We start from the raw sequence: 23,767 nt of genomic DNA, 5'->3' as shown, positions 1-23,767 counted from the left end.
CAGTCCCATATTCCCTGTACTACAGCAGTCCCATATTCCCTGTACTACAGCAGTCCCATATTCCCTGTACTACAGCAGTCCCATATTCCCTCTACTGCAGCAGTCCCATATTCCCTGTGCTACAGCAGTCCCATATTCCCTGTACTACAGCAGTCCCATATTCCCTGTACTACAGCAGTCCCATATTCCCTGTACTACAGCAGTCCCATATTCCCTGTACTACAACAGTCCCATATTCCCTGTGCTACAGCAGTCCCATATTCCCTGTACTACAGCAGTCCCATATTCCCTGTACTACAGCAGTCCCATATTCCCTGTACTACAGCAGTCCCATATTCCCTGTACTACAGCAGTCCCATATTCCCTGTGCTACAGCAGTCCCATATTCCCTGTACTACAGCAGTCCCATATTCCCTGTACTACAACAGTCCCATATTCCCTGTACTACAGCAGTCCCATATTCCCTGTGCTACAGCAGTCCCATATTCCCTGTACTACAGCAGTCCCATATTCCCTGTGCTACAGCAGTCCCATATTCCCTGTACTACAACAGTCCCATATTCCCTGTACTACAGCAGTCCCATATTCCCTGTACTACAACAGTCCCATATTCCCTGTGCTACAGCAGTCCCATATTCCCTGTACTACAACAGTCCCATATTCCCTGTGCTACAGCAGTCCCATATTCCCTGTACTACAACAGTCCCATATTCCCTGTGCTACAGCAGTCCCATATTCCCTGTACTACAGCAGTCCCATATTCCCTGTACTGCAGCAGTCCCATATTCCCTGTACTACAGCAGTCCCATATTCCCTGTACTACAACAGTCCCATATTCCCTGTGCTACAGCAGTCCCATATTCCCTGTACTATTACAGTCCCATATCCCCTGTACTACAACAGTCCTATATTCCCTCTACTGCTGCAGTATTATATTACTAATTGAGATCTGTCTGGACTAATTAAGTAGTTTCTGGTTTGGTTTATTTCCAACAGGGGAGATGCACAGGATCAGCCTTTAAATTTAATTAATCTGTTAATTTTTCAGGATCAGTCTTTTAAAGAAGCATCTCAAGGATGTTTGAGTTAGATGTTTAAAGACTATATTTTGAGAATTTGTGTTTCCCTATGGATACCTTTTCTCTGGCAGCCTTTTTGATTGAGGACTGTGTTTCCTCAGATACCTCATTGCCTATAGTCTTTCCAGCTCTCATTCCAATGAGAACATTCCAGAGACCAAACTAATCATCCACTCCAGGTGCTTCTCCAGTCAGCTCTGGGGATGACTGCATGTATCAGTATCTAGTATCTGGTACCTCACCTGTTGCCTAGCTAGAATGACACCTTTCTAGGTTTCTGACATAGCTAGCTCTCCACCGTCTTACTCCTTGTAGACTCCACCTCCCTTTTAGAAAGACTTGAACACACTCCCATTTGTTGGATTGTGTTGGTTGGCTCTTGACACCCACTTCTATCCCTTTCTTTGCAGGTGCTGGAAGCCCACAAACCACATTTCACAGATTCCCTTGACAGCAGGGTTCTGCCAATAAAATGTACCTGTGTGAAATCTGGAAGGTGAAAAGGTGGAAGCCACTGTCTCCTCCTCTGCAGTAGCAGACGTGCAGGGTGCACGTTGGACTCCATATTCCCCCACTCGTCACCGGGCTTGGGACTGTGCGGGTTGTGGTGACCTCAGCAGTCTGTTGAGTGGCAGCAGCAGCTTTGAATCTATGGAAAGCAGCTGTAACCTGAAAGCTAGTGATGCGATTCCCCCGGCCCCCAATGTTCACCACCACTAGCCCCCCAGTGATGAGCACCAATTACGTGTATGGACATCCATAATGACCTGAGCTGAAACCAAGAGTTTAATGTTTTCACCAACTGAACCACCCGGGTGCGCAGGAGTGGAGGAATTTTTGCCTTTTCCGCAGATTGGGTAATTAATGCTCTCACACATTCTTCTTCTTCTTTTTTTTTCTTTTTAAGAAAACAAACCCCAAACACCCCAATGTGAATTATCCACAGGCTTGTAAGGCTGAAGAACCCTCTACTTGCCAAGACAGGGCACACATTTGGTGCATGAGTTTGAGTACTTGGGAAGAAAGACAGGGCTTAGCCCTGCAGTGGAGCTAGTCTCAGTGATCCAAATATTCTGGCAACGCCGAAGACCTTATGAGAGGGGCCAGAAATAGATGGTCCTCTCTGGGCAGGAGGTCAAGCGTGTTGTGAATAGCCAGGGGAGAGAGCACCAGAATAAACTGCTAACTGATTTAAGAGTCTACATTCCCTGAATATATGTTTTCCAGTTTCCAGAGACTGATTTGATCAGGGAAACGAGGGAACGACGCCCCTACTCATCCTCCTTTGCCCGCACTGCTCTTGTGGAAGTACACTGGCTCCCATGACGGATTCTAGCTTCAGTCCTGCTCCTCACGCCTGTGGCCGCTGTTCCCTGGATGGACATGTTTAACTAGTTCCATTTTAATTCCTTACCACATGGCTAGAATTGGTTATGAATTCATACATTTTAATAGGAGAAAAATAAGTATTTTACAAGCAATGCTGAGAAGCCAATATCAGAACATAAGCTTTGTAGGCGACCTGAGGCAGGACGGGCTCACTCGATGACAATCTCGGTGAGGGTCTCGCTCTCGTCACCCAGCTCTTCAGTGGTGGAATCTGTGGCCTGAGCCTTCTCTGCTGGGGCTTCACTTTTCTCTCTGCGAAAAGAATACCAAAGGCTTTTACTCTGCAGAGGAACAATTCAACTTTTCATAATTTACTCATTTGAGGTAAGAATTGCAAATCAGGTACCCCGGTTCCTTGTTGAAAATCTCATCCTCATCAGAAGAATCCCTGTCATGCAGCTTCTGTGCCATGTTTTTCTTGCGTGTGGCATTAAGAGGTCTGTACATGTCCCAAAGCCAAAGTGGCCGCCTTCTCCAGAAAAAGCCCTCCTAGAAAACAGAAAGGACGATGTTAATTCTGCATTTCCCCTGCACTCTCCAGCCACAGGACTTTACCCTGCTCAGATTTACCTGACTCTCACTTTCTGTTGAGCATCTCTTCCGCAGCAGGGATTGAAAGAAGCCCCTTGGAGGAAACACACACGCAGACAATTAGTGATTCATACCATTTCCCATGCCTCTCACAATGTGCATCTCTGGTCTTATTAGGACACCTCTGTCCATAATCACAGGAAGCAAAATCACCACAGGCCTGGGATCTTGAAAATAATCCCATGCATGCTGGGCTTCCAGAATTTTCCCATGTCTGTCTGTAATGGCCCCACAATGTCGGAGATGTTTGTATGTGGCTCGGCATGGAGTATAGGCAGGAGTTTCATCCCGCTCACCTGGGCCCTTGGCCAAGTGCCCTCGTGCAGTGAACAAACCGTGCAGTCGCACGGCAGAAGCACCTTACTCTCCGGAGGTATTTTACATTGGTCTCCTATGCACTTAGTCTCATAGACATCATTTCCTGGGGAGGGGGCAGGAGAGGTGCTTCTATTTCCCTAGCTGCTTTATCCTGCAAGTTGAATCGCACCAAGAAAATGCCTGAGTCCAACCAGCAAAGATACCTAGCTCCCTGACTTTCACACTGCAGGCTGTCACTGGTGAGTATGTCGTGAAATCAGCTTAAAGGTCACAACTACCACTAAAACACAAAATATTCTTTTTGAATACAAACATTATAGAGAAAGAGTGTATAGTAAGTTTGTCTTAGAAACTGCTTACGTCTCTACGGTATGTGTGTACTGAATTGTGACATAAAATGTAGCTTGCAGCCCAAGAACAGCGTAATCAGAGGAGGAGTGCCCAACTGGAAAGCAACCATCTTCTGACACTCACTAGCTGTATGACCACGGGGCAATTTACCTTCCTTTTCTTCTTCTCCATTTCCTTATTATAAAAGGAAGAGACAAACTATTATCTAAGGCCTCTCCCCGTTACAATTCTATGGGGTCTGCACAAAGGGAATGGAGAGTGGGGGCTCGAAAACCAGGAGGAGGAGGAAGAAAAAGTTTTCCTGCCACTTTACAGGAAGGAGCCATATATCTTGCCTTCCATCAGCCTTGAAGACTAGCCCTCTTAGCCTAAGACTTTGTGGCCCTCCCTATCCTTTCCCCAGAGCCTCCGAGAAGGCCTCCGGCCAGGCCTGATGCTCACTACCAGCAGGAACCAACACCTCCCCACCTCCACCCTCTTTCTTTACAGGACTGGTGACAGCAGATGCTCTCTGCCAGTCTCATTCTAACTCAGGTTTGGCTGGGGAGCTAATTTTGCTGGATCCAGGCAAAGCATTAGGCCAAATAAGTATTCTTTCTGCCTTTGGTGGTGTCCTGGGCGTAAAACAAGGGGATTGAAATAGAGAAGAGTTCTAAAATCTAGTTCTAAAATTCTACTTTAACAATTGCCAGACTCATATTTACCTTGACCTTCCTTCTTTACCTTCCTCGGATGCTGCTCTGTGAGAATAAATCTGTTTTGGAAGGAAACGTGATCACAGTTACCCATCTTGATGACCACTGCCTCCAAATCTTTATTCATTCCTTTGTATTTTAAGTCTTACCTAGCCAGTGAGATGGTAACTTTTTTGAGGACAGGAATTCGGTTTGCTTAATAGTCCTATGACTCTTCCACTGTACCTAACTTGGGATCTTGTGTGTAGCTGGCAATACGTCTTATTGACGGTTTTAGATGACATTCAACAAGTAATTTCTAATAAAAACTCTTAGAGGTAGGAAAAGAAAAGAAAAGCATCTACCAGAAAGCTAAGCAGCAGCATTGTTTCAAAGTCAAAGACAAGAGTGGGATGCCTATTATTCCTGCTACTATTCATCATTGTTGACGAGGTCCTAATCAATGCAATAGGAAAAATGAAGTATTGGAAAGGAAGAAACAAAACATATTTGCATATGAAATTATGGACAACCTAAAAGGCCCAAGAGAATCAACTACAATTTTACTGAAGTATGAGAAGTCACTAAGATGGCTAGATACAAAGTCAAGAGCTCAACATGCAAACCACAATAGCTCTCCTACATCCCACAAATAACTAGTCAACAAATGGAAGAATGATCTCGTTTACAATATCAATAAAAGGCATAAAGTACCTAGGAATGAACTTATAGCAAAGAATGGGTAAGGCTTATGAGATGAAAATATTAAAACTCTTCTGAAGGACATTAAGAAGAAATGAGTACATGATGTGAGATACCATGTTCCTAGAATGTTGCAAAGATGGCAGTTCTCGAATTAACCTACAAATTCAAAACAATCCTATTCAAATCTCAAGATAGTTGTTTTGTTTTTTAACAAAAACTGGCCAGCTGACATTTGGTGGAGAAAATATGCAAGCCTAGGTATGAAATGTATGAAAAAGAAGACCAAAGAGCAGGAGCTTACCGTAGCAGACATCAAAATATGTTATTATAAGGCAACCGGAATTAAGTACATAGTGTGATACTGGTACAGGGAAAGAAAACTGGATTGATAAGAGTCCAGATAAAAATAGTATTTTAGATCAGTGAAGAATGAATGAACCATTCAATAAAAGATTTTAAAGTGACTGGATCTTTAGGTAGGGAGAAGAAAAAAGTTAGATCCCTCACCTCAACCATACCAAAAAACAAAACGGATTCTATCCATATTAAAAAATATAAATGACAACAAATGTTAGGAGAGCATAGAAGAAACCAGCATAGAGGCAACAGAGGCCTCGTTAACAAGACCCACATCCCAGAAGGCGTGAGGAGAGGACTGGCAGATAGGTCCTTGCCCATCATTCATAGTCCTTGCCCCCTTCACCCTCCCTGGATTGCTGGTCTTCCTATTGATTTATAAAACTCTCTTTATAGTAAATATATTAATCTTTTCGGGAGCTTTCATTGAATTTCAATGTTTCAAATATTTGCCAGTGTTTTCATCTTTAAGGAGACAGAACACGTGGAACCGGAGCACGGGGTCTGCAGTCAGGCGGAACGGGGTTCTGCTTTGGGTTTTGCCATCCCTTAAGCTCATCCTCTTTCAGTTATCAAAGAGGGATGGTAATATTGTCATCACAGGATTGTGGGGATTAAATCAGATATGGAAAATTCTTCTTCCTAGGCTTGACATAAACCAGTGCCACGTTTGCTAATGGTGTCACAGACAGGATGATCAAATCTATCAAAGGTTTCTGCCTGTGGTGTTGGGTCAGAAAGCTCTTTTCCACCACCAGATGATAAAAATATTGCTTCTGTTTTCTTCTAATGGTTTTATGGGTTGTGTTCTTTTTTTTACATTTACTGAAATATGTTTGTTTTAAGGTGAGGAATGGGTATCTGCTGTTATTTTCCTCCCCAATAATGAAGCAGTTGTTCTATTACCATTTATTTATTTTCTTCCGCTGGTTTGAATACTAAAAGGTAACATTTCAGAAGTCCTAGTAATACATGGGTCTGTCTATTGCTGGACTCTGTATGCTACTTCAAATAAATATTAGGCTGCCTTATTCCTCGTTGTGAAGTTGACATAATGTCTCATCTCTCTTCCTATGAACACTACTATTGTCTTAAACGAAAAACACTGCATGGTCTCTGTCGTCGAAAAGCTTATCATCAAAGTAGGGAGGCAAAATGATGAAACCACATAAATACAAACACAAGGTTAAGAAATTAAAAACAGCAATAGGAATTTATAGAACTTCCCTAAAAACCAAAGGCCACGTGCCACCTGGAGATGCAGAGGGTACTATCTGGACAATGGCCAATGCTTTATCTTCCCAGAGACCTTGGTAAGCTGACTCCACGCCAGTTCCTAGCCTCCTGGGCTCAGAAATCAGACTCTGTCCTCATCAAAAGCGAACTCACTTCTTCCTATAGAGGCAATCTCACTTTATCAATGCCCCAGGATTGATCAAAATCAGAATGCCAGGTTAGGACTTGACAATGAGAAACATATCTGTTCCACAGATAGGGCATCTGTGTCTACATGGTTGGGAATTACCTCCCATGGACACAGGCCTCCGTGGCACACTGAAGCACAATCAGAAGGCTATTTGGTGAGAAGAGAATTAGAAGGAAAGTAACCAGCTGAATCCAGTGTTTAACAGAAAGGACTGAAGTAGCCAGATCCATCCGTCTCCCCGCCAGGCACAGCCTCACTAGTGGGCCTGACTTTCATCTGCTGCCTGAGGTGCCGTCCCTACTCTTGGGCAAGCCTAGGATGGGCACTGCCCATGTTGGGCTCTTCTTCACCATTTCTATGTTTTTACTACCGACCAACCTTCCTGAAGACAGACACGTTTCTCTTTAGCAGTTAATATATCCAGTCAGGTTTTACGCAGGTCTGATAAACCAGGAAGCCACTTGATCCTTACATATCTCTGCTCTGCTCTGCTCCATGTGTTGACCTTGGTGTTTCTCTCTTGGGGAGCTGCCTTTTAAAAAATTGTTTACCTTATTTTTGTTATCAGGGGAGGGGAATGCATCACTGTAGGCCCTCAGAAATGGTGACAAATCTCACAGAAGGACTAGGACCAGGAGCGCCGGAGTATTCAGGGAAGGCTTTATGGAGAAAGATGAACTTCAGTTGGCTTTTGAGAGATTCACGGTACTTCCACAGGCAGAGCAAATTAAGGGAATTTCAGATGGGCAAAGTCACCGACAGAAACAGGAATGGGCATGGGGTGACTGGGGTGTGGTGAGGGGCTGCTTTGGTTGGAATGGAGGCCTGCCACAACAGTAGAAAATGTAGATAAGGTAAATTAGGTTGGATTGGTAGGATAGAGTCAAGACTGTCAACTTGTTAAATCATTCTTTTAAAAACCTTAGCACCTGCCTGTTGGGAAAAGTAAGGAGTCATTATAGGATTGGAGAAAAGGTAAACAGGCAAGCTCCAGCAACAGGCGACTATAAATAGGACATGCTTTGGAAGAGTCTGATGCAGGATTTTAGCTGCAGTATTTTAACTGAACCTAGTTACATAACACCTTACACGGTGGAGGAGAAAGCTGCTAAGTAATCTAATTAATCAACAAGATGACATTTTTATCTGTAAGCCATGTCCTTTTTTCTAGGATGACCGATAGCTCCAGGAGGGTGGAGACTATCTCTCTCATCATTTCAGCCAAGGAAAGAAATCAGTGGTAGTCTGAGAGTGACTGGTGAGTACATCTAATCAACATAATTTGGAGTTGAAGAAATGTTACTATCATGTCAACTCTGGCCTGCTTAAACTTAATGTCTCAGAACAGTCTGATGGCTTGTCGCGTTGGTTACAATCCACAGATCTCCTGTCAGTGGGGTTCCTTTAAAATTCCCTGGAATATACTTTGCAAAAGAGAACAAAGCATATCTCAGTCCTCCAGACTGAAGAGGAACATCAAGTAGTAGTAGGTGGGAAAGTGGCTTTGATTTTCAGTTTGTGGGTTCTGAATCTATTATAAAGATAAAATCTGAATTAACAGTTGTCCTTACCTCAATGAGACAGAAAACTATAATCAAAATCATCACTACTACAGTCACAGATATTGCCAAGATGAGTTTGTTGTTATAGCCATAACCTGGAACTTCTTTTGTGAGCTAAAAAAATAATCATTTTTTTAGAAAACAAAGGCACAAGATGAAAGCTAACTATTCTTCAGCTCCTCTAAAATAGACCCCATTCTTTCAGATGAGTGGCTTACAGGTTCTTAAGGAACACACCAAATCTAATGTGTTATGTAATCTTATCATTAGCCTTTTCTTCAAAATTTCGTTTATCTGGTATGTTAGGTCCCTTCTCGTCTACCCTGGGGATAGTGGCACTCTTGTCTAAATGAGCAGAGTGGCAGATCACTGTCTTAGCCAATGTGACCTGGCTAAGACAAGACCCAGACTAGGAGCCCCCTGGCCTTTGTCCTTGGGCGTTTTCATGGCATGTCCTAAACTGACTCAAAGTCCAGATCCCATGTTGTAGGAGTTTTCCTTACCTCACTGGACTCCTGCCCTTTCCGTTTGCTCTGGACTTCTGTGCTCTCATTGATGTAGTTCTCAGTCTTCCATTGGTCCGTATCCCACTCTGCCTTGGACACCTTTACTTCTTGCTGCTCACTGAGAAGCTTCATCAGGAGGCCTGTTCTGGAGATGAGCTTGGCACAGGCCAGTTGCACATGGGTCTCCGAGCAGTCCATTTTCAAAGTCCGGATAACGTGAGAAATGAGCCTTCTCACGTTGTTGTTCGGGATGAGGGACCGTAGCTGCTGGTTTAGCTGAATTTCAAATAGGTCACCTGGGGCTGAAAGCTTCAACACAGTGAAGCCTGTGGGCTTCGGGGGCAATTCAGTGCCCGTGCTGTGGTATATCCATCGTGTTTCATTGGTTTGTTTAACAGTTGGCATAAAGTTGTCTGTGGTGGCTGCAGAATATGCACTGGAAAGATTCTTATGGTTCCTGAATTCAAAGAGGGTTTGTTCTGGCACAGTCATGTTTCTTGTAGAAATAGGGTTCTCAAAAACATTCTGTGCAGTACTGTTTTCTACAGTAGTGTTTTGTCTAAAAGGCTCTGAAGGAGTAAATAATTCTGGAAAGGGATTTTCCTGAGAACTTAGTTCTCCTGAAGATGAAAAAGCCTCCCGTGAAGGGGAATTTATGAGGCTCCTGATGGCAGAGAATGGAGGCCTCTTTGCAAGCATCAGCCTATTACTGAGAGGACTTTTCTTTCTGAATTTTCGACTCAGCTTGGCCTTGGGTGCTCTGTGGACCACACGTGAGCGAGTTTTATGAAAGAGGTACTTTTTTCTGGAATGTGAGACTGGTTTAGAAGCCTTCATATTCCTAACTCTAGCATTTGCATCCTCTAAAACAAAAATGGTGTAGGTTAAGTCTTTTGATTTGTTTTTCACCTCAGGTAGGGATTTTGGAGCAGTGGAGGCAGAAGGCCTGCCCAAGGAGTATTGTTTCACGAAAGAAGAGACTGCTGCATTGTGCTCCTTTATGAATGAAGGCTCCGTATTGAAGGAGTCTCCCACTAATTTCCTGGGCCTCTGCGCCATGTGAAGCTGCTCCAGCTCCCTTGGGGACGGTCTACTGACCCTTCTTTCTTTGGCCCTATTCTCCACAAATGGCTGGGCATTCTGTTGCCGCCAGTTTCTCTGATTGCCCACTTGTTTGAAGTGCCTTCTCTTTAGGCCCTTTGGGCCCTTGATAACCTTTTTTACTCTCAGCATCTTTTTCCCTACACTCTCAGCCTTGGCGAGGCTCTTTTCCTGTGCTTGGGTAGTTTCCAATTTCTTTGGAAAGATTTGGCATTTGAATTTGGGACCGAAAAGGCCAGAATGTATAAGCATGGCAGTTTTTTCTTTCTTTTTCACCTCATCAATTTTTTCTTGAATTTCTGCATCTAACAAATTTTCTAGAGAATAGAGTTTCCTCAGTTTATTTTTGTAAGTTGAATTGTTGGGTCCAGGTTTAAGAGAAGTGTTCCCTGTGTTGTTTGTCAAGGGACCCATGGGCTTGTCTCCATCTTGCACATTTGAAAACAGAAGTTTAATGCATGGTAATAACGTTGATTCTACATCTTCTAGATTTCCCTCTGAGAAATAAGGCAATATGTAATTCAGCGCACTAATAACATCACTTTCATCATTAAAGTCTAGCTGCTCATTCAGAAAGGCTAAACTGACGCCATTTTTGTCTGAGGATGCCTTCTCTGGCTCAATCGTCAGCTCAGTACTGGTGCTCTTCTTCCGGGATTTCAATACCTTCATGAATGATCCTTCTGCGTTCCTTACAGATAATTCTTCATCTGTCAACAAAGAAGAGACTAGTTTTGATAATGAAAGACTGATAGTATAGCTTTTTGTCAGTCCACAGTCATACATCCCAAATAAATTAAGAATCGACAAATATTTGAGTACCATTTAGAGAGGAGACAAACTCAAACTTGAATCTCTGATTGGCAACAACAAAAGGAGAAAAGGGTATTTTTTGAAAAAGCAGCTATTTACTCAGAACCATCCATAGTGTGAATAACTGTATTTGGGATTATTCCATGGGTCCCCAAAGGCTCGATTGTGCAGTACTCAAAAAAAGTCAAGGCTGGAAGACACTCAGCTAAACTGTGTGCAGATCTAATGTGACTCCTGGCATTCATATACCCCATCCTGTTCTGCTTCAGATGCTTCCTCCTTCCACTCTTCAGCATGCTTGTGTTCTTGCTGCCATCACAGATGCCCATGACAACACCCACTGTTAGCAGGTCCTCATCTGGACATGCCCTCTCTACCTACCCACCAATTCCTTTGCTTGGTCTCTGCTCCCATATATTGCAGCTCACATAACATAAGCTCTAAACAGAAAAAAACCCACTATGTCCACCCTGGCTCTTTGCTTAAATTTGGGCAGGGATCTGGGGTCTAGGTTAAGATATTTCCCAGGTGTGAGAAATATGTCAATGTGGAATGTTCAATAAATCAATGGAATGATACTTGAGGTTTTAACATGCAGAAGGGATAAAGAATCTTTTGCCAGATGCCTACTTCACTCTCATTTCTAATATTTCTTGCTTTATTTAGGGAACTGTTCAGAGCTTCCAACTATCTGAAGGTCAGGTGCACAGCTTGTATAGACGGCACAGCATTGTGCTGCTGGGTTTCTTTTCCAGAAGCTCTGGAAGTATTTTTAGTGGTGGTGGTGAGGGTCAGAGGAGGAGGTAATAAGGGTCACGAGAAAGGAGGAGCAACAGGCTTGCCGAGAGTGCAAAATGAGACACTTGAGTGCTAGGCTACAGCACTTAACACCTCTGATCACAGTTTTCCTCACCTGTAAACGGAGATTAAACATGCCTATTCTACCCACCTCTAAGGGAGAAGGGAGTAATATAATTGGTAAAAAAATTGTTTTGAAAAATAAGCAACACTGTACTTACTTACAGAAGTAGCAAAGTATTATTTCTTTTTTTTTTTTTTAGTATTATTTCTGATGTACCCTAGATCATTGATAAGGACCTGTATTCCAGCTATCCAAGTGCAAAAGCACATTTTGGAAGTCATCAAGTTAGTGCCAATAAAACATAGTATACAGAAAAACACTTAAAAGCACCTGAGTGTTTTTAGACAGAAAAGCTTAAGATTCAGAACAAGTTCAGAGTTGGACAATCCAAGAATAGAAGAGCCCTCTCTATCTTTTTTTTAAATTTTCATTGTTATGTTAATCACCATACATTACATCATTAGCTTTTGATGTAGTGTTCCATGATTCATTGTTTGTGCATAACACCCAGTGCTCCAGGCAGAATGTGCCCTCTTTAATACCCATCACCAGGCTAACCCATCCCCCCACTCCCCTCCCCTCTAGAACCCTCAGTTTGTTTTTTCGAGTTCATCGTCTCTCATGGTTCGTCTCCCCCTCCAACTTACTCCCCTTCATTCTTCCCCTCCTGCTATCTTCTTCTTCTTTTTTTTTTCTTTTTTTTTTTTTTTTTTTTTTTTTGATTTTTTTATTTATTTATTTGAGAGAGAGAGAGAGAGAGAGAAAGACAGCATGAGAGGGGAGAGGGTCAGAGGGAGAAGCAGGCTCCCCGCTGAGCCAGGAGCCCGATGTGGGACTCGATCCCAGGACTCCGGGATCATGACCTGAGCCGAAGGCAGTTGCCTAACCAACTGAGCCACCCAGGCGCCCTTTCTTTTTTTTTTTTTTTTCTTAACATATATTGCATAATTTCTTTCAGAGGTACAGATCTGTGATTCAACAGTCTTGTACAATTCACTGCGCTCACCATAGCACATACCCTCCCCAACGTCTATCACCCAGCCACCCCCTCCCTCCCACCCCCCACCACTCCAGCAACCCTCAGTTTGTTCCTGAGATTAAGAATTCCTCATATCAGTGAGGTCATATGATACATGTCTTTCTCTGATTGACTTATTTCACTCAGCATAACACCCTCCAGTTCCATCCACATCGTTGCAAATGGCAAGATCTCATTCCTTTTGATGAGCCCTCTCTATCCATTAGAAGGTAGCAGCTTCTGGTTAGGGAACAGAAAGTCTCAGGCTCTGAATAACACTTTTTTATAAATCAGCACCACTTTTACTCTTATAGTATATTACTTGTAAAAATAAACAAAATAAAAATGTATCTTCACCTGTCCTATAAGACAAAGGGCACCTGAGATCTAATGCATATAAAATCAGTTTACAAACTGTGAGGCACTCTATCAACAACTTTTCAGTTGGGGGTAATTAATTTAATAACATAACTGAGAATCTGACTTTTAACAAAGGAATAGTTCTTAGAAATTTAGAGATTTGAGGTGTGCTTGGGTGGCTCAAGCATACGACTATTGGTTTTGGCTCAGGTCATGATCTCAAGGTCATGGGATCGAGCCCCGCGCTGGGCTCCGCACTCAGCGGGGAGTCTGCTTGAGATTCTCTCCCTCTGCCCCTCCCTCGACTCGCGTGCTCTCTCTCTCTCAAATAAATAAATAAATCTTTCTTAACAAAAGAGAGATTTAGGGATTTGACTCTGAATGAATAAAAATAATGCAATGACATCATTAGTTAAAAATTTTATCATGGTTGATTAAAAATAAAAAAAACATAAATAAAATAAAAATTTAAAAATTTACCATGAGGCAATTCAGACTCACCACAATGTGTGGCATTTGTCAGACATTCACTGTCACAATGCAGCTTGACTGTCTTGAAGACAACCTCAATATTATTTTTGAATTGGCAGAGACAGCAGGCCATACGGCTAGGTAAAATCCTATACATGGAAACACAGAGAATTAAATTAGTGGTAAAGGAGTTACTTGAGTAGGCAGGCCAAGGGCATCACAGGCTGTGCAAAAAGGAATTCTTGAGGCATGTGGCCTGGATGTTTGGGTAGGGACCAGTTGGCCCATTGCTGCTCTTGAATATTGTAAATAAATAGAAGGACAGAGGTGTCCACAGAAAGGTAAGGATGGTAGGGGGTATGGTATGCCTAGAATAAGATAGAGATGAGAACTGGGTGGCACTGATCTGTAGTTGAATTCAGAAGTATCTCCTTCCAACCCAAAAGTCTCCCTTTGGCTTGAGAGCACACAGGAAGAGGGTAGATTTCTAACAAGAGTCTGAATAAGTCTAAAATATGACCCATACTGAAGATAGAAAGCAATCAATCAAAACTAACCCATAATCTACACAGATGTTACAATTAGCAGACAACGACATTTAAAAAGTTGTTGTAACTGGGGTGCGTGGGTGGTGCGGTCAGTTAAACATCTGACTCTTGGTTTCAGCTCAGGTCACGATCTCAGGGTCATGAGATCAAGCCCCACATTGGGCTCCTAGCTCAGCGTGAAGTCTGCTTGAGATTATCTCTCCCTCTCCCTCTGCCCCACCCACTCATGCTCTCTCTCTCTCAAATAAATGAATTTTTTTAAAAAAGTTATAACTGTGTTTCATATGTTAAAAAAACCCAGACTAAAAAACCCATGCCTCTACTGAACTCAGTGAGTTGTGCAACAACTTCAAGTGGCCTAATATATGTGTACTTAGAGTGAATGAAGGAGAGGAAATATAAGAAATTTTGAAAAAATAATAGCCTAAAATTTTCCAAACAGGCAAACCCAATAAACCCACAAATCCGAGAAGGTCAATAAACTCTAAGCACAAGAAACATGGACAAAACTACATGAAGGCACATCATAATCAAACTACTCAAAACCATCAATAAAGAGAACATCTTAAAAGCAGCCAAAGGAAGAAAACACACACACAACGTATAGAGAAACAAAGATAATAATGACAACATATTTCTTGTTGGAAATAATGGAACTCAGTAGAGCAATGTCTTTAAAGCAGTGAAGAGAGGGGACCCAACAACTATCAAGCTAATATTCTATATTCAGATCTTTCAAAAACAAAAGCAAAACAAAGACTATCTGAGACATGCAAAAACTGAAAGAATTCATCGCTAGTAGACTTACACTGTAGAAGTGCTAAAGGAAATATTTTTAAGTGGAAGGAAAATGATACCAGATGGAAACGTGGATCCACACAAAAGAATGAGGAACATTAGAACTGGTAACTACATAGGTAAATATATAAGGCTTTTCTTACTATTTAAATATCCAAATACAATGTGATTTCACTTATATGTAGAATTAAAAAAAACAACAAATGAACAAACAACAAAAAAATAGAGAAACACACTCTAAAATATGGAGAACAAACTGGTTGCTAAAGTAGAGAGGGTGGGGATAAGGTCAAAATAGGTGAAAAGGATTAAGAGGTACAAACTTCCAGTTATAAAATAAATAAGTCACTGGATGAAAAGTACAATGTAGGGAATACAGTCAATAATACTGTAATACACTTATTGTGGTGAGCATTTCATAATGTATATAATTGTTGAACCACTATGTTGTACATCTGAAACTAATTTAATATTACATCAACTATACTTCAATAAAAGAGTTAACTTATTGGTTAAACAAAAAAAATAATATGGTGTGATGTAAAAGTAAAATGTATGAAAACAATAGCACAAAGGCCAGGAGGGGAAAAATGGAAGTATGCTATGTATTGTAAGGTTCTTATACCAATCACAAAATCATATAATATCATTTGAAGATAGACTGTGGTAAGTTAAAGATGAACACTACAAACCATTAAGCAACTACTAAAATAACAAAACCTGAGTTGTAGCTAATTAGTCAACAAATAAAATAAAAAAATGTACTCGGTCAATGCAAAAGCAGGAAGAAAAAGAGAAACAAAATGAAACAAAGAACAGGTGGGACACATAGGAAATATTCGACAGTAGCTTTAAATGTAATCATATAAATAATTACATTAAATATAAATGGTATAATCACCCTAATTAAAAGATAGAGTTGTCACACCAGATAAAAAAAGCGCAAGCCAAAACTACATGCTGTCTACAAGAATGATCTTCAATAGAAAGATACAAGTAGGTTAAAAGTACGGAAAAAATTATGCTATGCTAACACAAATCAAAAGAAACCTTGAGTGGTTATATTACTATAAGACAAAGTCAATTTCAGCAAAGAATATTACCAGGATAAAGGAGGTTATTCCATCATGATAGAAATGGCAACTAATAAAAAAGACATAACCTAAATATTTATGCATCTGATAAAAGAACTTCAAAATATATTAAGGAGAATGGCAAAGAGAAACAAATAAATACACAATTATAGTTGGAGATTTCAATACCCCTCTCTCAATAATTGACAGAAAAAAATATAAAAAATCAGTAAAGATATAGCAGACTTGAACACTATCAACCTACTTGATCTAATTGACATTTATAGATCACTCCACCCAACATCAGAATACACATTTTTTTCAAGTAGACACATAATATTTACCAAAATAGACCATATTCTCATCTATTACCAGAATACATGGATATAAAACAAGACTCAATAAATTTAAAAGGATTTCAGTTACTCAACATATGTTCTGTGACCACAATAGAATTAAATTAGAAATTAACAGATTTGAAAAATCTCCAAATATTTGGAAACTAAACAATACATTTCTCAGTAACCCTGTGGGTAAAAGAAAGCAAAAGGGAAATTAAGAACTATTTCTTTTTACTGACTGAAACTGAAAACATGTCAACATGTGGGATGTTGCTAACACAGTGTTCAGCTTCCTCAGCGTCCACTTTTAAGAAACTAGAAAAAGAAAATTAATCACTGAGTAAGGAGAAGAAATAGCATAATAAAGATCAAGGCAGAAATAAAATGGAAAACAGAAAAATGGAGAGGTCAGTGAAATGAAAAGACAGTTTTTGGAGAAGATAAATAAAACTGATATACCTCTAGCCATATTGATCAAGAAAAGACAAGAGAAGACACAAATTTTCAACAACAGAAACGAGAGGGGTGACATCAATACAAATTCTATATATATTAAAAGGATAATAAGGGAATATTATAAACTAATTCATATCAATAAATTCAAAATGAAATGGAGAGAGTCCTTAAAGACATAAACTACTCAAAAATAAAGATGTAAGTTAAATAGCACTACTAAAGAAATAGAATGTGTACTTTACAACCTTCTCACATAGAAGCTTCAAACCCACATGCTTCACTGGTGAATTCTACCAAACATTTAAGGAAGAAATAATGCCAATTCTACACAAACTCTACCAGAGAATTGAAGAGAAGGGAAAACTTCCCAACTCATTTTTAAGGCCAACTTTTGTTTTATCAAAACTAGACAAAGATATTACAAGAAAAGAAAACAACAGACCAATATCTCTCATGAGCACAGATACAAAATTCTAAACAAAATTTTACTATATCACATCCAACAATATATGAAAAGATGCTACATTACGAAGTGGGGTTTATCTCAGGATTGCAAGATTGGTTTAATATTTGAAAATCAATGTAATTTACCCAAGTTAATAAGCTAAAAAAATTATACAATCATTGTAATAGATGGAGAAAAAGTATCTGACAAATCTAACATCCATTCGTGATTACAAATTAAAAAAAAAAGCCCTTGGCAAACTAGGAATGGAAGGAAACTTCATCTTGATAAGAGACTTCTACAGAAAAAACCCGAACATCATATTTAATAGTGAAAGACAAATGCTTTCTCTCCAAGATCAGGACAAAGGCAAGGAAGTCTTCTCTCATGACTTCTATTTGATAGTACACTGAAGGTTCCAGTCAGTGCAATACAGCAAGAAAAAGAAATAAAAGGTATTCAAAATGGAAAGGAAGAAGCAAAACTATCTTTATGGGCAGATAAAATGATTATCTATGGGGAAAACCTGATGGACTCTATAAAAAGGATACTAGAACTAATAAATGAATTTATCAAGTTTGTAGGATAAAAGATCAATATACAAAAAATTAATTTATCTCTAATACCTAGCAATAAACAATTAGAAATTGAAATTTTAAAAAATTTCATCATTAAAAAATAGCATCCAAAGTATAAAATACTTAGAAAAGTCTGAAAAGATGTAAAAGGCTTACACACTGAAAACTATAAAATATTCCGGGGAAAAATTAAAGAAGACCTAAATAAATGAAGAGACATAAAGTGTTCATGGATCAGAAGATTCAGTATTGTTAACATGTCAATTCTCCCCAAATTGATTTACAGATAAAAATCCCACCAGACTTGTCTGTAGAAATTGGCAAGCTAATGCTAAAATTCATATGGAAATGTAAAGCTCCTAGAATAGCCAAAACAACTTTGAAAAAGAAGACAAAATTGGAGGACTAACGCTACCAGATTACAAGACTTATGAAGCTACACTTTCAAGACTTTGTGATATTAGTATAAATTTAGACAAACAGATCAAAGAAACAGAATAGAAAGTCCAGAAGGAAAGAGATATGGATAACTTATTTTCAGGTTCCAAGGCAGTTGAGTGGAGAAAGGATAGTCTTTCCAACAAATGGTGCTGGAACTACTGGATATCCATATGCAAAAAAGCAAACATCAATCCAAACCATATATAGAAATGAACTCAAATTGGTTCAAAGATCTAAATATAAAACCGAAAACTATAAACGTCTCAAAGAAAACACAGGAGACCTTGTGTTGGGCAAGATTTCTTAGATATGACACCATAAGCATAGCCTACAAAAAAAGATGGATAAATTGGACACCATCAAAATTAAGAATTTCTATCTTGCCAAAGACACCCTTAAGAGAATGAAAATACGAGCTACAAAATGGGAGGAAATACTTAGTAAATTACATATTTGATAGAGGACTTCTTTCCAGAATATATAAAGAACTCTCCAAATTCAATAATAATGTAGGCAAAAGACAAATAAGCATATGAAAAGATATCTGATATCATTAATTATAAAGGAAATGCAAATAAAAGCCACACTGAGATGCCACTATACACCTGTTCAACTGTCTAAAATTAAAAACACTTACTATAGCAAGTATTAGCAAACATGTGAAGAAAATGGAAACCTCATACACTGCTGGTGGGAATGTAAAATGGTACAACCACTGTGGAAAATAGATTTTAAAAACTTAAACACACCCTTACCATAGGAACCAGCCATCCACTTCCAGGTATTTACCCCAAGAGAAATGGAAGTATGTATCCATATAAAGACTTGTACACACATAGAAGCTTTATTTTTAATAGCCAAAAATTGGAACAAATCAAATGTCCATCAATGGTGAGCAGATAAATTGTGGCATATTCATATAATGGAATACTATTCAGCAATAAAAATGAATTATTGATATACATAACAACATGGATGAATCAAAATAATTACGGTGAATGAAAGAAGCCAGTTAGAAAAGAGTACTTACCACATGACTCCATTTATATAACATTCTAGAAAATGCAACCCAATTTTGAGTAACAGAAAGCAGATCTATGGTTACTACCCAAAGCAATCTACAGATTTAATACAATCCCTATCAAAATTCCAACAGCAGTTTTCACAGAACTAGAACAATCATAAAATTTGTATGAACCACAAAAGACCCTGAATAACCAAAGCAATATTGAAAAAGAAAAACAAAACTGGAGATATCACAATTCCACAATTCAAGTTATATTACATAGCTGTAGTAATCAAAAGAGTATGGTACTGGCACAAAAATAGACACATAGATCAATGGAACAGACCAGAAAGCCCAGAAGCAAACTCACAATTATATGGTCAATTAATCTTCGACAAAGGAGGCAAGAATATGCAAGGAGAAAGACAGTCTCTTCAAAAAATGTTGTTGGGAAAACTGGACAGCTATGTGCAAGAGAATGAAACTGGACCACTTTCTTACACCATATACAAAAGTAAACTCAAAATGGATGAAGGACCTAAATGTGAGACCTAAAACCATAAAAATCCTAGAAGAGAGCACAGGCAGTAATTTCTCTGATATTGGCTTTAACAACATCTTTCTAAATATGTCTCCTGAGGCAAGGGGAACAAAAGCAAACTATTGGGACTACATCAAAATAAAAAGCTTCTGCATAGTAAAGGAAACAATCAACAAAACTAAAAGACAACCTACTGAATGGGAGAAGATATTTGCAAGTGACATATTCAATAAAGGTTAAGTATCCAAAATATATAAAGAATTTATACAGCTCAACACCAAAAAACCCCCCAAATAATCCAATTAAAATGGGCAGAAGACATGAACAGACATTTCTCCAAAGAGGACACACAGGGGCACCTGGGTGGTTCAGTCGGTTAAACGTTCACCTTCAGCTCAGGTCATGATCTCAGGGCCCTGGGATCAAGCCCCACAGGGTGCTCCCTGCTCAGCGGGGAGTCTGCTTCTCCCTCTCCCTCCGCCTCTCCCCCAGCTTGTGCTCTCTCTCAAATAAATAAATAAAATCTTTTTTTTTTAAAAGAAGACCTACAGATGGCCAACAGACACATGAAAAGATGCTCAACATCACTCATCATCAGGAAAATGCAAATCAAAACCACAATGAGATATCAACCTCACATCTGTCAGAATGGCTAAAATAAAAACCACAAACAACAAATTCTAGTGAGGATATGGAGAAATAGGAACCACCACTGTTGGTGGGAATGCAAACTGATGCAGCCACTGAGGAAGACAGTATGGAGGTTCCTCACAAAATTAAAAATAGAACTACTCTATGATCCACTAATTGTACTTCTGGGTATTTAACCAAAGAATACAAAAACCCTAATTCAAAGGGATACACGCATCTCTATGTTTATTGCCGCCTTATTTATAATAGCCAAATTATGGAAGTAACCTAAGTGTCCATTGATAGATAAATGGATAAAGAGAAGATTCATATATATAAATTATGGAATATTATTCAACCATAAAAAAGAATGAACTCTTGTCATCGGCAACAACATGGATGGAGCTAGAGAGTATAATGTTAGTGAAGTCAGTCAGTCAGAGAAAGTCAAATACCATACGGTTTCACTTATATGTGAAATTTAAGAAACAAAAAAAATGAGCAAAGGGAAAAAAGAGAGAGAAAGAGAGAGACGAATCGAGAAAGAGAGAGACAAATCAAGGAACAGACTCTTAATTATAGGGAACAAAGTGATGGATACCAGAGAGGACAGGGGGTGGGAGGATGGGTGAAATAGGTGAGTTCATCAAAATTTAAAAATTAAAAACTTCTGGTCTTCAGGGATAGAACAGAATGAAGACAAACTACAACCTGTGAGAAATTTGCTGAACACCTATCTGAGAGAAAGGACTTTTTTCAGAATATATAACATACTCTTAAAACGCAGTAATATGTATCCAATTAAAAAATGGATTTGGGGGTGCCAGGGTGGCTCAGTTGGCTGAGTGTCCAACTCTTGATTTTGGCTCAGGTTATGGTCTCAGGCTTGTGGGACTGAGTCCTGAGTCAGGCTCCATGCTTGGTGGGGAGTCTGCTTGAGATTCTCTCTCTCTATCTCCTCCAGCCTCTCCCCCCACCACACTCACTCACTCTCTCTCTTCGTCTAATATAAATAAATAAATCTCAAAAAAAAAAAAAAAGAAAAGGAAAAGAAAAAATGGATTTGAAGGACACATCATTTAAAAAGGTATCTGTACATGGGGCGCCTGGGTGGCTCAGTGGTTAAAGTAGCTGCCTTTGGCTCAGGTCATGATTCCAGGGTCCTGGGATCGAGCCCCGCATCGGGCTCCCTGCTCAGTGGGAAGCCTGCTTCCCCTCTCCCTCTCCCACTCCCCCTGCTTGTGTTCCCTCTCTTGCTGTCTCTCTCTCTGTCAAATATATTTTTAGAGAGAGCACACACGTGGGTGCATATGAGCCAGGGGTGAGGAGGTGCGGGGAGAGGAAGAGGGAGAAAGAGGATGTTAAGCAGGCTCCACATTCAGTGTGGAGCCCAACTGGGAGCTTGATCTCACGACCCTGAGATCATGATCTAAGCCGATATCAAGAGTCGGACACTTAACCGACTGACCCACCCAGGTGCCCCCAGGTAAGCAGTTTCTTAAAAAGTTAAATATACACTTAGCATATGATGAAGCCATCCTACCATTAAGTATTTTACCTCCCCCAAAATGAAAACATACGCTCACACAAAGACCTGCACGTGACTGCTTTTAGCAGCTTTATTCATAATAGCCAAAAAACTAAGAACAACTCAAATGTCCATTAACTGATGAATGCATAAACAAACTTGTGTATCCATACAACTGGAATACTACTCAGCAATAAAAAGGAATGAACTGCAGATAGATGCAACAAGCTGGATGAATCTCAAAAGGATTATGCTGAGTGACAGGAGCCAATCACAAAAGACTACATACTGTATGATTTCATTTATAAGACATGGTGGGAAAGGCAAAACCTCAGGGACAAAAATGAGGCTGGTGGCTGCCAGGGGCTGATGGTGGGAAAAGGGGACTGACTGCAAACAAAAATGTTCTGTATCTCAGATGTGGTGGTGGTTACGTAACTATATGTTTGCCAAAACTCATCAAACTGTATACTTAAAAAGAGTAAGTTTTATTTAATGAAAATTATACCTCAATAAATCTGACTTAAGAAAAGAATAAAACAAACATAAACAACTAAGTGAAAATAAACATAAGAAAAATCAACTTACAGTTTTTCCAATTCAAGGGTCATCATGAGGATGCTCTCAATTGTTGGAAGTGACACCTGTGTTGTTCCCATGTCTCTGAAGGAGAAAGTCCAAACATGAATGATACCCAACACAAAAATTCTATACTTAAAAGGAGACTTAACAACATGTGATTAGTTAAATTCCGTCAAGCCAGCTCAAGAGTTAACTTGCTATGGACAATAATTTCAGAGAACATTTATTGAAGAAATTTAAATTTATGTGCATCATCAAATTAATCCCCGTGGTGATGAACAGTACAATCTCTTTTTACCATTATCCTACTTCTCATTCTCAATTGCATCCACCTCTCTTGATTAATCTTTTTTTTAAAAATAATGTACATCTTATTCCACTTTGCTTTTTGAGACAAATGATATTTCTACATACATGATAAATGATATTTCTGCGTACATCTGCATGTTCCATATCTGTATGTGTTCTTCAATACTGCTTTCTTCCTCTGCAGGCTGTCTTGCCCACACACATTGTTTCTTTGCCAATAATTCTTATTTCAATAACCCAGTTAAATTTAAATTATGACTTTTTAACCAAAATGCAAAACACTTAATCTTTAAAAAACAGCAGAAATCATCTCATGAGCCATGAGATTGTTGTAATACTTACAAATATTTTAATGCCGGCAATTTAAAAAGATATGAATCTTCAACAGTTGTCAGAGGGTTACGACTGAGAATTCTGAAAAATGCAATGGAATTAAAATTATCTGCATTTTCAACAACTACCATGAAAGTTTATGTTCCTTTTTTTGGTATGGGACTTGAAGGTTAAAAGTAATCATTTCCTGCCTTTGCCTATAAATCTGTAAAGCAGTCTCCCTTTGGGAACTACCCAGGTCTCTGAATGATAAAGTGGAAAAGAGAAAAAACATTTTTTTTTAAGTGGATGGCAAAGAACTTTTCAGGTTGAAAACCCCAGAAGAGACTACACTAGTAGGAAGCCCTGGCTCTGTAGGAAATACTATTTCTAGTGTCCTCCATGATTTAAGGTGCTTTTCTCTTATCTCTAGAAATTTAAAAAATTCCACAGTTTAAACCACCCAGGTAAAGACAAAAAGAGGACCAATTCCTCAGTTTTGGAGCCAAACAATATGGGCTAAATGTAGGAGGAACTGGTGAAAGCTATACTCCCACCACATGTTCCGTGTACCCTTGTATCACAGCCTTTGTCAT

General features: G+C 39.5%; 1 protein-coding gene across 2 annotated transcripts; it reads right to left on the bottom strand.

Annotated features, from left to right (window-relative positions):
• Window positions 1–1,655: 1,655 nt before the first annotated feature.
• On the bottom strand, window positions 1,656–23,297 carry LOC148163446 (leucine-rich repeat-containing protein 37A3-like). Of its 2 annotated transcripts, XM_088028224.1 has the most exons (10): window positions 23,202–23,297; window positions 22,557–22,631; window positions 13,614–13,732; window positions 8,956–10,769; window positions 8,462–8,566; window positions 4,433–4,482; window positions 3,039–3,093; window positions 2,815–2,957; window positions 2,602–2,720; window positions 1,656–1,700 (listed from the first exon to the last, which is right to left on the bottom strand). In XM_088028224.1, the coding sequence occupies exons 2-9, from the start codon at window positions 22,625–22,627 to the stop codon at window positions 2,618–2,620; spliced, it is 2,460 nt and encodes an 819-aa protein (XP_087884350.1). In that variant the 5' UTR covers window positions 22,628–22,631; window positions 23,202–23,297; the 3' UTR covers window positions 1,656–1,700; window positions 2,602–2,617. The 2 variants fall into 2 exon arrangements, with proteins under 2 accessions (XP_087884350.1, XP_087884351.1); XM_088028225.1 differs by lacking the exons at window positions 1,656–1,700; window positions 2,602–2,720; window positions 4,433–4,482 and having other exon boundaries at window positions 2,916–2,957; window positions 23,202–23,296.
• Window positions 23,298–23,767: the final 470 nt, after the last annotated feature.

This window comes from Eumetopias jubatus, unplaced genomic scaffold, assembly GCF_037043125.1.
Source record: "Eumetopias jubatus isolate StellerSeaLion01/CBP00866 unplaced genomic scaffold, mEumJub1_p1.0 scaffold_10, whole genome shotgun sequence".
NCBI classification, from domain to species: Eukaryota; Metazoa; Chordata; class Mammalia; order Carnivora; family Otariidae; genus Eumetopias; species Eumetopias jubatus.
This window is presented reverse-complemented; position numbering and strand designations above follow the sequence as displayed.